We start from the raw sequence: 14176 nt of genomic DNA on the forward strand, positions 1-14176 counted from the left end.
AAGTTAAAGAGAATTTAGCACCACCAAACCAGCTTTACAACAAATGCTAAAGGAACTTCTCTAGGCAGGAAGCACAAGAGAAGGAAAGACCCTACAGAAAATTAACCTAAAACAACTAAGAATATGGTAACAGGACCATACATATCAATCATTACCTTAAATGTAAACAGACTAAACACACCAACCAAAAGACATAGACTGGCTGGATAGATGAAAACATGTGCATGTATGGATTTCTACTTATCACATCACTCTGCTTGCTGCTAAGTCACTTCAGTTGTGTCCGATTCTGTGTGACCCTGTAGACGGCAGCCCACCAGGCTCCCCCGTCCCTGGGATTCTCCAGGCATGAACACTGGAGTGGGTTGCCATTTCCTTTTCCAATGCATAAAAGTGAAAAGTGAAAAGGAAGTCGCTCAGTTGTATCCAACTCACTTTGCTTAACCCCTCCAAATTGTATGTAATTAATTTATATTGTTACGTTTATCATGTTCCCATTATGGCATGCAATTGTAATTATCTTTAATTTTTTCTCCGGACATTGATTGTGAAAGCTGATAAACATCTTTTACTACTGTGATTATGAAACTGTTATTCACTTAATACCACTGTATCGTGACTGGTCAACAGAAAAGTAATAGAACTCTGTATCACCAAAACTGGAATCTAACAGAAAAACCTGCAATCACTTTTTAACATCGAGATGCATATCAGAATTATCTTGAAAGTTTTTGAAAAATACAAATGCTCAGGTATTGCTATTTTCTCCAGAGTTCCAGATACGTTTCTAATGAGCAGTCATGCTTAAAAACAACTGTATTCTATGATGGTCTTTTCCTTTTATCTAGTTTTTTTCAGTTTTTCTATTTCATATTCAGTGCTCCCATTTCATTTAGTTTATGTTCTCCAGTTTCTCCAATTAGAAAAATTTCCCCAATTTCTCTCTTTTTTTAATAGTCTTTCTTAAACATTTACAAAGTGTAGTGGAAAAACTTTTGTATAAATACAAATATGCATAATATGTATTTTACAAAACTTACAAATTTTTGCCTTACTAAAAAAAAATGACATTTTGATTCCACTTGTTTGACTTAGTATGAATAGAATGCTAGATTTCTAATTAATAAGTAGATATGCAACAAGTAACAAAGGTTTACTGTATACCACAGGAACTATAGTCAATAATGTTGCTTTTTTGTATAATCAAATCACCTTGCTGGGCACCTAAAACATTGTAAGTCCACTCTATTTCAATAAAACATATATTTAAAGGTTAAAAAAAAAAACCTCGGAATAAGGAATAGAACTACCATATGACCCAGCAATCCCACTACTGGGCATATATCCTTAGAAAACCATAACTGAAAAAGATACATGTACCCCAATGTACGCTGCAGCACTATTTACAATAGCCAGGACATGGAAGCAACCTATAAATCTGTTGATGAATGGATAAATACGCTGTGGTGCATATATACAATGGAATATTATTCAGCCATAAAAAGGAACGAATTTGAGTCAGTTCTAGTGAGGCAGATGAACCTACAGCAGGTCATACAGAATGAAGTAAGTCAGAAAGAGAAAAACAAGCACTGCATATTAACACACATACATGGAACCTATAAAAACGGTACTGATGAACCTATTTGCAGGGCAGGAATAGAGACTCAGACATAGAAACAGACTTCAGGACACAACGGAGGAGGGAAAATGTCAGATAAATTGAGAAAGTAGCCTTGAAATATATGCATTACCATACATAAGACAGACAGCTAAGGAAGTTGCTGTATAACACAGGGAGCTCAACCTGGTGCTCTGTGACAACCTAGACAGGTAAGATACGGTAGCAGGTAGGAGGGAAGTTCAAGAGGGAAGGGACATATGTATACCTATGGCTGATTCATGTTGGTGCACGACAGAAACCAACATGACACTGGAGAGCAACTATCCTCCAATAAAAAATAAATGGATTTTTAAAAATACCTAGGAATAAACAACCAAGGAGGTGAAAGATCTATAGTCTAAACACTATTAATATAAAACAGTGAAAGAAATTAAAGGTACAAAGAAATGTAAAGATATCTTGTATCCATGGTTTGAAAAATTAGTACTGTTAAAATGTACATCCTACCCAAAGCAATCTACACATTTAATGCCATTTCTGTCAAAATACCCCATGATATTTTTCACAGAACTACTATAAATAATCCTAGAATTTATATGAAACCATGAAAGCTCCTAAAGGATCATAGCAATCTTGAGAAAAAAGAACAAAGCTGGAGGTATCATACTCTCTGACTTCAGACTATGCTACAAATCTTCAGTAATAGTATGTATGGTACTGACACAAAACAGTATGTATAACTGTTGCTGTTTAGTCACTAAGTCATGTCTTTTGCAACCCCAAAAGACTGTAGCCCATCAGGCTCGCAGGCCATGGGATATCCCAGGCAATAATACTGGAGTGGGTTGCATCTCCTTCTCCAGGGGATCTTCCCGACCCAGGGACTGAAACCACGTCTCCTGCACTGGCAGGCGGATTCTTTACCACGGAGACATCTGGGAAGCACATTGTATGTACAGTACTGGCACACAAAAACAGGCACACAGATCAGTTAAACAGAATAGAGCCCAGAAATAAATTCAGATAGTTATGGCCAATTAATGACAAAGAAGGCAAGAATTTGCAATGGGGAAAGGACAGTCTCTTCAGTAAGTGGTACCGAGAAAACTAAACAGCTACATGTAAAAGAATGAAATTAGAGCATTTTCTCACATCATTTACAAAAGTAACCTCGAAATGGATTAAAGATCTAAATATAAGACTGGAAACTGCAAAACATCTAGAAATTATGGGCATAACCCTCTAAGATAAATCATAGCAATATTTTTTTTTTTGGAGTATCTAAGGCAAAGGAAATAAAAGCAAAAATAAACAAATGAAACTGAAAATATTTTGTATGGCAAAGGAAATCATTAATAGAACAAAATGGGAGAAAAATAGGAGAAAATATTTGAAATAATAAGACCAATAAGGGATTAATATCAAAAATACAGAAACAGCTCACACAACTGAATATCAAAAACAACTCACCTGATTAAAAAGTGAGCCAAAGACCAAAACAGACATTTTTCCAAAGAAAATATACAGATGGCTATGAGGCACGTGAAAAGATGCTCAACTGTGCTTAATCATTAGAGAAACGCAAATCAAAACACAAGTTATTAACTTAAGAATGGCTATCATATGACTGCAAATAACAAACTGGCAAGGATGTGAGAAGTGAAACCTAACACACTGTTGGCAGAAATGTCAACTGGTGCAGCCAACTGACTATGGAAATATACTATGACAATATACTATGGAAAACAGTATAGAAATTCCTCAAAAAACTAAACCTAGAACTACATTATGATCCTGCAATTTCACCCCTGAGTATATATCTGAAGGAAGAAATAACACGAAGGCTAAAAGATACATGCACCCCAATAATCACAGCAGCATTATTTACAGCTGCCAAAATATAGAAGCAACCTAGGCATCCAACCACAGATGTATGTATAAAAAAGATGTGAGGTGAAAGTCGCTTAATCATGTCCGACTCTTTGCGACTCCATGGACTATACAGTTCATGGAGTTCTCTAGGCCAGAATACTGGAGTGGGTCGCCATTTCCCTTCTCCAGAGGATCTTCCCAACCCAGGGATTGAACCCAGGTCTCCCACATTGCAGGCAGATTCTTTACCAGCTGAGCCACAAGGGAAGCCCATAAAAAAGATGTAGTATAAGAGAATACTACTCAGCCACAAAAAAGAATGAAACTCTGCCATTTGCAACAGCATGTATGGACTGAGAAGGCAGTATGTGTAGTGAAATAAATCAGAGAAAGACAAGTATCGTATGATTTCACGTATATGTTGACTCTAAAACACAACGAATGAATACAATAAAGAAAGATTCACAGATGTAGAGAACAAAGTATTGGTTACTAGCTGGATGAGGAGCAAGACAGTCGAGGAATGAGTTACAAGCTGCTTTGTATAAAAGAAATAAACTACAAGAATATATTGTACAGCACTGGGAATGTAACCAGTATTTTTTATAATAACTTTAAATGAAGTATAATCTATAAAATTAATCACTACACTGTACATCTGAAACTATTATAAATCAACAATATTTCAATAAAAAAAGGAAGAACTCAAATAAAGGTATAAAAATTATACCGCTTAAATATCAGGTTAATAATTAGCTTCTGTTGGGAAAAAATCCCATGAAATTAGTACTAGATGCTTTTTCAAGGCCATATACCTTACTATTTTTTCAAACATGAAGCAACTTCGACAATGACCAGTCACCAGCTAATCCAGACTTAATAAATCAATCTCCTCATGTCATTCTAATGAATGTACAGTAGGGCTGAGATACAAAGCACTGAAAAGCCAAAGAGTCAATTTAGTTTACAGTTTCTCAAACTTGGCACTGCTGACATTTATTGCGGGGGTTGTCCAGTGCATTTCAAGATGTGTACCGGGATCCCTGGCCCCTACCTATTAGATGCAGCCAGCAGCCAACCCAGTGTGACTATCAAAAATGCCTCCAGACACTGTCGTATGTTCCTGGGGGGGCGAGGAAGGGACCATCATTGGTTGAGAATCAGTGATTCAGTATACAGCAACTAGCATTAAAAATAAAAAAATACTAAAATACAAATAAACTAAATGATAACAAAGTACATCACCCATAATAAGTATATATTTTGTTTTGATTGGATTTGTATAAACTAGGTTGCTATGTAAAATGTATTTCTTACTGTGAATCAGAATCAAAACACCTGAAAGTTGCTGCAAAGGTGCAGCAACTGACCTACTGTGACCTACTCTGACCTACTGCTCATAACAAATGGCAAAAACACAAATGGCAATCATGAAGGAAATATAAGATTTAGAAAGCCTAGCTTAAAATCAGGAATTCCAGGAAAAGAAAAAGAAACAAATGCAGATGTATTTAAATAAATAATAGAAGAAAATTTTCTTGAGTTAAAAGTTTGAGTGCAGATTTCAAGAGCTTATAACCATTACAAATAGGAATTAAAACAAACTAAAAGACACCACATTCCACTAGAGGTCCTAAATTTTAAGGAGAATGAAAAACTTCATAAAAACTTCAGAAAGAACAAGTGCTTTATTAGGAAAGACTAACATTAAGTTTGCTATCTATAATACTAGAAGATAGACAATTTCAAACTGCTGCTGCTGCTGCTGCTAAGTCACTTTAGTCATGTCCGACTGTGCGACCCCATGGACAGCAGCCCACGAGGCTCCCCTGTCCCTGGGATTCTCCAGGCAAGAACACTGGAGTGAGTTGCCATTTCCTTCTCCAACGCATGAAAGTGAAAGGTGAAAGCGAAGTCGCTTAGTCGTGTCCGACTCTTAGCGACCCCATGGACTGCAGCCCACCAGGCTCCTCCGTCTATGGGATTTTCCAGGCAAGAGTACTGGAGTAGGGTGCCATTGCCTTCTCCAATCTCAAACTGCTGAGGGGTAAATAAAAAATTTATACCAAGATAAATATGATATGCATATGGGCAAAGCATAGACTGTTCTCTACCTGCAATGATTTAAAAGTATATTAGCCAAGTGTATTTGATGAAAACAGTGGAGGACGAACACTAACCAAATGACAATTACATAAAAACCAAAGAATTCATGATAAGAAAAGAAAATAAACTTACTGAGCAAAATATCTTCAGACAGAAGATGGCAATGTGGCTGGCATTGGAAATATAACTGTTAAATAAACACTAATAAACATTCTTAAAATGTAAGCGGTACAACATAGGGGAAATCCTAACTATAGCTTGGAACTCAATGTTTTAAAAGAAAAAATTCTTAGTGATACTGGGTAAAAACTGGAGAAAAGGGTTAGGAATAAAAAAGATACAAGCTTACATGATCTTATTTAACTTTCACTACGGCTGTCTCCTTTCTTCCAAATGTCCTTCCTTCCATTACTTCAGCACATCAGACTTCTTTCTACCTCAAGGCTTTCGGACATGTGTTCTTTCCCCTACCCTCTGCATTGCTAACTCCTTTATCAAGCTTCAGATCTCAATCTAAGTAACACCTCTTAGAGAATCCACTCCTAAATGCCCTATCAAAGGTTGCTGCTCCCAAAGTTAAATCATGTTTTCTCTCTTCCTAGAGATTATCGGTATTTGAAAAAGCATGTGCCTGCCTCTTCTTTTAGAATGCAAGTAGCATGAGAACAAGTTAGGGTTAGGGTCTACCACGTTCGTCATTATTTCTCTAGCAATTCAAACGCAGACTAATAACCTGTAGGCATTTTATTTAAAAATTTTGAATTAACAACAAAACAATGCATGGATGAATGAATGCACTGAAGAAGAAAATAAACAAGGTAGTAAGAATAAACTTTGTTTAAATTGTTTCTGCAGTTAAAGAATTACACATGGTATTTTTATAGTTTTTGAAAGGGAATTTACTACAAGAAAAAATAATAATAAAACAAAGTTAGGGAAAAAGATCTTTGTGGAATAGGACCAAAGAAAAGCCGTATTTCTACTTGGCTCACACTTGATGTTCTTCTGCTTCTTTTCTCTTGATCAGGTGCGTCACTAGCATATCACCGTCAGTCTCCCTTATCAGTGGGTTCCACATCTGTAGATTCAACCAATTACTGAGCCAAAACAGTTGGGAAAAAAAATTCCATAAAGTTCCAAAAAGCAAAACTTGAATTTGCTGCAACCAATGGCAACTATTTACATAGCTTTTACATTGTATTAGGTATTATAAATAATTTAGAGATGATTTAAAATGTATGGGAAGATGCGTGTAGGTTATACGCCAACTACTACACCATTTTACATAAGGGACTTGAGCATCTGAGAATTTTGGTATCTGTAGGGTGCCCTGTAACCAATCCTCTGTGAATACTGAGGGAAGACTGTACAAACAATTTAAAGTGGGGTTTTCTTTTTTGGCCTCCCTCCAGGGTATTTTCTTGGCCTAAATGCAAGTCACTTTCACACACAGAACAGAAGTCCCTGGAACACCACAGTATTCCTCACTAGTAACACTGTGGTGCTGCTATTCTCTGCCTTAGCCAAGTAAAAATACCACTGCTAAATTCTGAGGTAAAGCTGACAAGAGAATAAGGCGTGCACACACCCAGCAACCAGAACAGGTATGCACTCTGTCTCCATTGCTAGAGAGGTCACACTCACACCAAAATTCCCCTCACACCGTATTCTGAGACCTCTTATGCCTCCTCATCTCACTCTGCGTTCTCCCTAGATATTTCCTCCACTTCCACAGCTTTAAATGCCATTCATATGCCAATAATTCTTTTCAGCAAAGCTGTAAGAAATACACTTTTATGACCCTCTAAAAAATAAAAAACAATATGCCAATTAAACTATGCTACAATGCCCAAATAACCATCCCAGGCAACACAGAACTAGTCACACCAGCCTTTCATTGCTCTGAAATTTCTTTTAAAGAGCCTCATGGATAAGGCCATTTCCTCGGGTGTCTTGAATTTCAATACTTGGCCTGTGATGGTAATCCCTTTCTATTTAACACAGCTTTTTTCACTTGCGGCTATTTTCCCTTCTAGGTCTCATAAAACACTTGTTTTGAAGGAAAATGTAAAGTTGTTGTTTAACCCTGCAATCAATACACAAATTACAAACAACGCACACAACTGCTTATCCAAAAGGGATTTCAGTTCAGTCGCCAAGTATCCCACTCTTTGCAACCCCATGAATCGCAGCATGCCAGGCCTCCCTGTCCTGAGTTCACCCAAACCCATGTCCATTGAGCTGGTGATGCCATCCAGCCACCTCATCCGCTGTCATCCCCTTCTCCTGCTGCCAATCCCTCCCAGCATCAGGGTCTTTTCAAATGAGTCAGCTCTTCGCATCAGGTGGCCAAAATATTGGGAGTTTCAGCTTCAGCATTAGTCCTTCCAATGAACACCCAGGACTGATCTCCTTTAGGATGGACTGGTTGGATCTCCTTGCAGCCCGAGGGACTCTCAAGAGTCTTCTCCAGCACCACAGTTCAAAAGCATCAATTCTTCGGCACTCAGCTTCCCGTACAGTCCAACTCTCACATCCATACACAACTACTGGAAAAACCATAGCCTTGACTAGACAGACCTTTGTTGACAAAGTAATTAGGGAGGCCATTAATTATAAGCCACAACCTGTTTTCTGAGATGTCAAAATGTGCATCTTATAATTAAGATATACATGTCTGAGACCTACAATACTCAACTTATATATAGGTACTTATTTAAAATTATTACCTGGATACAAAATTACTACAAAGATACTTCAAATCACCATGCCTAGATCTTTCCCCTGGAATCTGATACTACATTTATCCTCCCTTTCTCATGTAACATTGACATCAAACAGTTTCCAAAAACAAGTACTCTATATTGAACTGACTCTTTCCTCTATCTCTCACTACCAACATTGCCTAAGTCACCTAGGCCTAGCCATTCTATGCCCAAAATATCTCTCAAATTTATGTCACTTCCCTTCCTTCTCCTCAAACCTTAGTTCAAGATAACATCTCTTACAGTAAGACAAAATTATGGTAGGAGTTATAATGTCCTGCCAGTTTATTTTGTAAACAGCATGATATCCATCCTCTACCTAAAGTTTCAGTGGCCCAACATTGGTTTCAAGAAGGCGTACAAACTCCTCACCATAACATAACATAATATCGTAACACCATAACACCATAACATAACCTAATATCCAAGCTACCATTTTCTAACTTCATCTCTTGCATCTACTATCTCCAAACATTCCCACAGAACTCTGCTATGTCATTCTTAGTATACCAGTTTAATCTACCTTACTGGCTTTTCAGCTTTACTTCTTGTATTATTTTAATGATACTTTTTGTTTTTAGTTCTAGAATTTTCATTAGGTTCTTCCTTAGAATGCCATTTCTCTGCTCAAATTTCCCACCTTTTTATCAAATTTGACTATCTTTTTCTCTAAATTCTTTAACATGGAAGTTCTTGTTTCCTAATTCAAGCATATGCAAGTTTGTATCAACTACTTTTTCTCTTGACTATGAATCCCATTTTCCTTTTTTTCAAGTCTCTCAATATTTTTATTTTTATGAGACATGATGCATAAAGGAACAATAGATACTGAAATAGATATTTCCCCCAGTGAAGGTAATTCACTTTCCCTGTCAAACAGTTAGAGTGAAGAGTAGATCTCTTCAATACAAAAGGAGTTCATCTGGGTTGGAGCTGAGTAGCCCTTTAGTTCCAGTTCACTTCTGGTTTCAAACATCTTGAAGATGGAGTCAGGTCTCTTCCTATGGCAAGGCTTTGGGATTCAAGCGCTGTAAGACTTGAAGATACTTCTCTCTCTAGCTCAGTCGTAACTCTCTTCATCACTGCTTACTCAGCAAGAGTCCTGATAAGATTTGGCTTCTCAGGGGAACTAGTATTTGAGGATCAATCCTATCCTCCAATCTGTCACGTCAGCCCAGATGTAACTAATAAATAAAGTTCAGCTGGTTTCTCTTAGGGCCATAAACAATTCCATATAGCAGGCTTGCTCTACTGCCTGCCTACACCTCCAGGATCAGTTAATACTCTGAGGGACACAAGCAGCCACCAATCTCTTTGTGCCTAGGTGCGTCTGCTGCTGCTAAGTCTCTTCAGTCGTGTCCGACTGTGTGATCCCATAGACGGTAGCCCACCAGGCTCCCCCGTCCCTGGGATTCTCTAGGCAAGAACACTGGAGTGGGCTGCCATTTCCTTCTCCAATGCATGAAAGTGAAAAGTGAAAGTGAAGTCGCTCAGTCGTGCCCAACTCTCAGCGACCCCGTGGACTGCAACCCACCAGGCTCCTCCACCCATGGGATTTTCCAGGCAAGAGTACTGGAGTGGGATGCTACTGCCTTCTCTGCTAGGTACATCTAGGAAGGCACAAACGTACATCTTGAACTTGGTTCATTTAACTTCTTTGTGACACAGTTTTCCAATGAATTTTAAAAAAACAACTTTTTAAATCATTTGTTTTCCCCTGTCATTACACAGAGAGCAGTCGTCTCATGACATCTTCTAAATCCATTCTTCTCTTATTGAAATGTTATATTCCCTCCTCTTCTTACCGACCATCTTCAAACTGAAATATTCTGTTTTCTGAAACACTTGCTTACCGTCCTCTAGATAGCTGTCATTACTTCTTTACTCATCTATACTCTCCACTAGTCTGTGAATTCCTTTCACTCACCTGTGGTCTCCACTAGCCTGTACAAATATAACGACTATACTGTAGCTGTGGACAGACAGTGGTAAGGAAAGTAGGCAGAAATCAGAGCAAATATGTGTTTGTGAAAGGAAAAAGATGTATGTTGGCTTTTAAATATGTTATGCATTGAAGACCACAATGTACCTAATCCGTACATTAACTGGTAATTTATTGCTTCACCAGCTAAAAACCTTTTCTCTGAACAAATTGAGAATTACCAATAAGCCAAGAATTATATACATATGTTTGACTAAAACTTAATGAGGGAAAACTCTGCTGATTCCAAATGAAATGTATATCCTTAAAAAATACCAAGCAATATTGGCCAATAGGGAGGAGGCCCTAGTATACTATCATATTTTACAAGAGAACTGCTCAGCTCTCTAACTTTAGCACATTCTATAAACACCAGAATTAAACTGCAGTCCTGTAATATGCTCCCTATTATATTTTTACATGACCCTATGTTATGCCATAAGGCAGCTATTTATATTCCTAATGTAAAGAGGTATGGTTGCTTGAATATATCAATGTTTTCTTAAATTATTCAATGAATAAAGTTCTATTCTCAAGAAGAAAAAATTCTTCAATATGTACACAATCACACATACCAAGCATTTACAAAGAACATGATGCTCTACTCTAATAAAAGGGTAGGGAAAAGATATACGCTGATCAGAGTACTTTAAATATACTACTTTTGATATCTGAGAAATTCCTAAGGCAGAATTACTAAGAGGTATTAAAACAGTCTGTCTAGGATGGTAAATCAATTTAGAAAGCTTAATGCTGATTATCTAGGGTAAAGGAAATAGAATCGATGACAGAAAAAAAGATATCAAAACAAGTCATTTAGTCAGAGTTCTTGGTAAAATAATTTAAAAGCTAGAAACTTATTTTTACATCTCTTGTTAATTTCTTAAATGTCTTAAAACTGAAGTGAACAGAAGGTAAAGGCAATTTAAAATGATATTCCATTAAACACACAAAGTATTCTAAAAATCCATAAAATAAACACCTATATCTGGAAAAATCAGAACTGGGACATCTAGTAAACAATTCTGAAACATTTTAAAATATGTTTTAAAGGAGTAATGAATTTTAAACGCCTAAGAAAGATGTTGCTGTTAGCTGTCCCTCCATCTACAGTTAGGTTATCTACAGGTATCACCGTCCTATCAGATGATATGAGGAGTAACTGCTAAGCAAGGACATTCACACCACAGCAGAAATTAATCTGCAAGAACCCTAAATGCACAGGTATTAATTAGGATGGTTGTACTGTAGTTTTATCTTACACAGAAAATATTTAAATGGAAGCTGAATGACAGCTGGTGGTGAAATGTGAGTCTGTGATTTAATCGCTCAGAAACCATCAGCACTAAGGCAATATAAGTGTAAAGGGCTTTTGAAAGCGCTTGTGGGTTTCTATAATATGCCTACCTGGAGCAACAACAAACTAGGGGTTCGATTTTGTGTTGTTTATCTAGGCAATTGGTGGGGGAAGCGAGTTATGAAAGACAGCAACTACTTTCACAACTACTGACCTTCTAAGTAAGTAATTTCTTAAGAGGAATATGCCAAGAAAATAAGGTTCATTTAGTGACTGTAGAAATTTCTTAATATGCCTACACGGTCTCACTAAAAGTAGAGAAGGCTTAGGTCAGCAAGAAAAAAAATGAATCAGCAAATGGGCAAAGATCAGAAGGATTCCATATTTAAGGACTGTGATTTCATGGTTCCCATGGAAACGAATACAGAAAAGCATTAGAAGTATGCGTGATGCACGGGCACTGGCCATCCAGATTAGACTGGCTACTACTAAGATAAAAATAAATACATTTAAGTTTTATAAGGTGACTAGATTACTTCAAAGTACTCCACAGGATAGCCACTCAAATATCTCCTAATGGTTTCTTAACTTGAACTCCTAAGAACTGAAGTAAGAGCATTTCTGGATAGGGACCATATTAAAAAATGCCTTCTCTTTGTCTTTATTTTCAGTACATAAAAAAGAAAAGAATCACAATCTATTACTTTTAATTAAAGCATGCACAATATAGTACATCAAATTAAACTGCTATTAGACTTGAGTTCATTTTTATTTATCAAATAAATGAAGGGGGAAAGTGTGTTTTCTTAAGGGTTCCTATTAACTCTTTCCTTTATGTAGATGAAAAAATATTAATTTTTAATGAGCAAAAGTATAAATGAAGATTTATAAAATAAGAGAAAGTGAGAATATTTGGTGTCAGTATTATGATACAAGAAAATAAATTTCAATGAAGAAAGAAATCATTTGAAAAAATAAATCCAATAATTTAACATTAAAATTGGAGGGAAGACACCACAGAAAAAACTCAGTGCTTTGATAAATTAGAATGAGGAACCAAAAAATTAAAAATGAATTTACAACGCAAATCAACAACAAAATACTAACAACAAAATACTCAACAACACAAGTCCTTTCTCAGATCTCATAATTCTTTTGGGCATGACTCTAAACAGGCCATATCTTTAATATTCTCTCAACTTTATACATCCTATTACCAGAACTTAACAGCAAAAGATTCAAGTAGATATGTGACAGTCACACCTGAAAAGATATTTTTCTCTAGAAGTAAATAGGTAGCTGTTCAGTCCCTAAATCATGTCTTACTCTTTTGCAAACCCATGGACTGTAGCCCGCCAGGTGCCTCTGTCAGTGGGATTTCCCAGGCAAGAAAACTGGAGAGGGTTCCACCATGTTTTCTGCATTGGCAGGTGGACTCTTTACTGGTGAACCACCAGGCAAGCCCAAAATAAGTAGGGGAGGAACTTAAAAAGATGTCAATTAAAATGTACTAACATTGTGCAAGTGTATAAAATACTAAAGAACTAAATTACAAATAGCAAGTATAATGTATTTATTTGCTTCAAATAATATGTGAAACATTAGCAATGAGTTGATAATTACTGAAACTGAGAGACGGGTACTTCTTCCATTTATACGTATATTTGCAGTTTTCTATAGAAAATATATTTTAAATTATTTAATAATATCTTGATTAGTATGGTTAACTGCCATACATTACTAAATCAATAATGTTTACTGCCATGCATTACTAAATCAATAATGTTTTAGTCATTTCCAAAAAAATATTATCCTTCATATAAAGAAGACACTAATAGCCAAGTAAAACAACTGCTCTTACAATTTTTATAGAATAACCAATTCATGTTGCTCAAAGTCTTTCACACAGTTCCTCTTGAGAACAACTCTATGTATTTAAAAAAATCAGCAGCTAGAGTAAGGCTAAATGTTCAATCAGAAGTTAACCAGAATTTATGAGAATCAAACCCAAAGCAATACCTTTGAATTTAAAGAGAAAACAATTTAAAAAAATAAAGAAGAAAAAAAAAGCAAAGAATGCTACAAAGCTTCTGTCTTACCTTGACCAAGATGTGAAGGTTTTTGAGAAATTATGTGACCACCACCATCTAAAACATACTGGGTACTAAAGTTATCAGCAGCTGTCTTTGTTGTAATTGAAACCTAGAATAAGAAAAACTCAAATAAAATTATGACTTTATATACTGCAGTGGGCTCATTATAAAATAAGGTTTACAATAATAAACATATATTCTCTCAACTGAAAAAAGTTTGACTTAATAAGTTCTTAGAACCACTTCTCTTTGAAATATTCCTTAGTGATACACTAATAAACAATAGGTTAGCTTACATTTTTCATGTTGCAAATTACTGATTTTTATTTCAAATATATTACCTTAAAACACACACACACACACATCAGTATACTTGAATGGCTATTTGTACTGTATGTATTAAATGACAACATCTGTAAACTCAAATACTTCAATTGC

The 14176-nt window shown here is 36.2% G+C and overlaps 1 protein-coding gene across 17 annotated transcripts in view; it reads right to left on the reverse strand.

The window, feature by feature from the left end:
* Window positions 1-14176, reverse strand: part of PMS1 (PMS1 homolog 1, mismatch repair system component) — a 334072-nt gene that overhangs the window by 295755 nt on the left and 24141 nt on the right. For all 17 annotated transcript variants that reach the window (XM_069576897.1, XM_069576898.1, XM_069576895.1 and 14 more), the window contains exon 4: window positions 13745-13847. In XM_069576897.1, the coding sequence (XP_069432998.1) occupies window positions 13745-13847 (103 nt within the window). The remainder of the gene's footprint in view (window positions 1-13744; window positions 13848-14176) is intronic.

Source organism: Ovis canadensis, chromosome 2, assembly GCF_042477335.2.
Source record: "Ovis canadensis isolate MfBH-ARS-UI-01 breed Bighorn chromosome 2, ARS-UI_OviCan_v2, whole genome shotgun sequence".
NCBI lineage: Eukaryota > Metazoa > Chordata > Mammalia > Artiodactyla > Bovidae > Ovis > Ovis canadensis.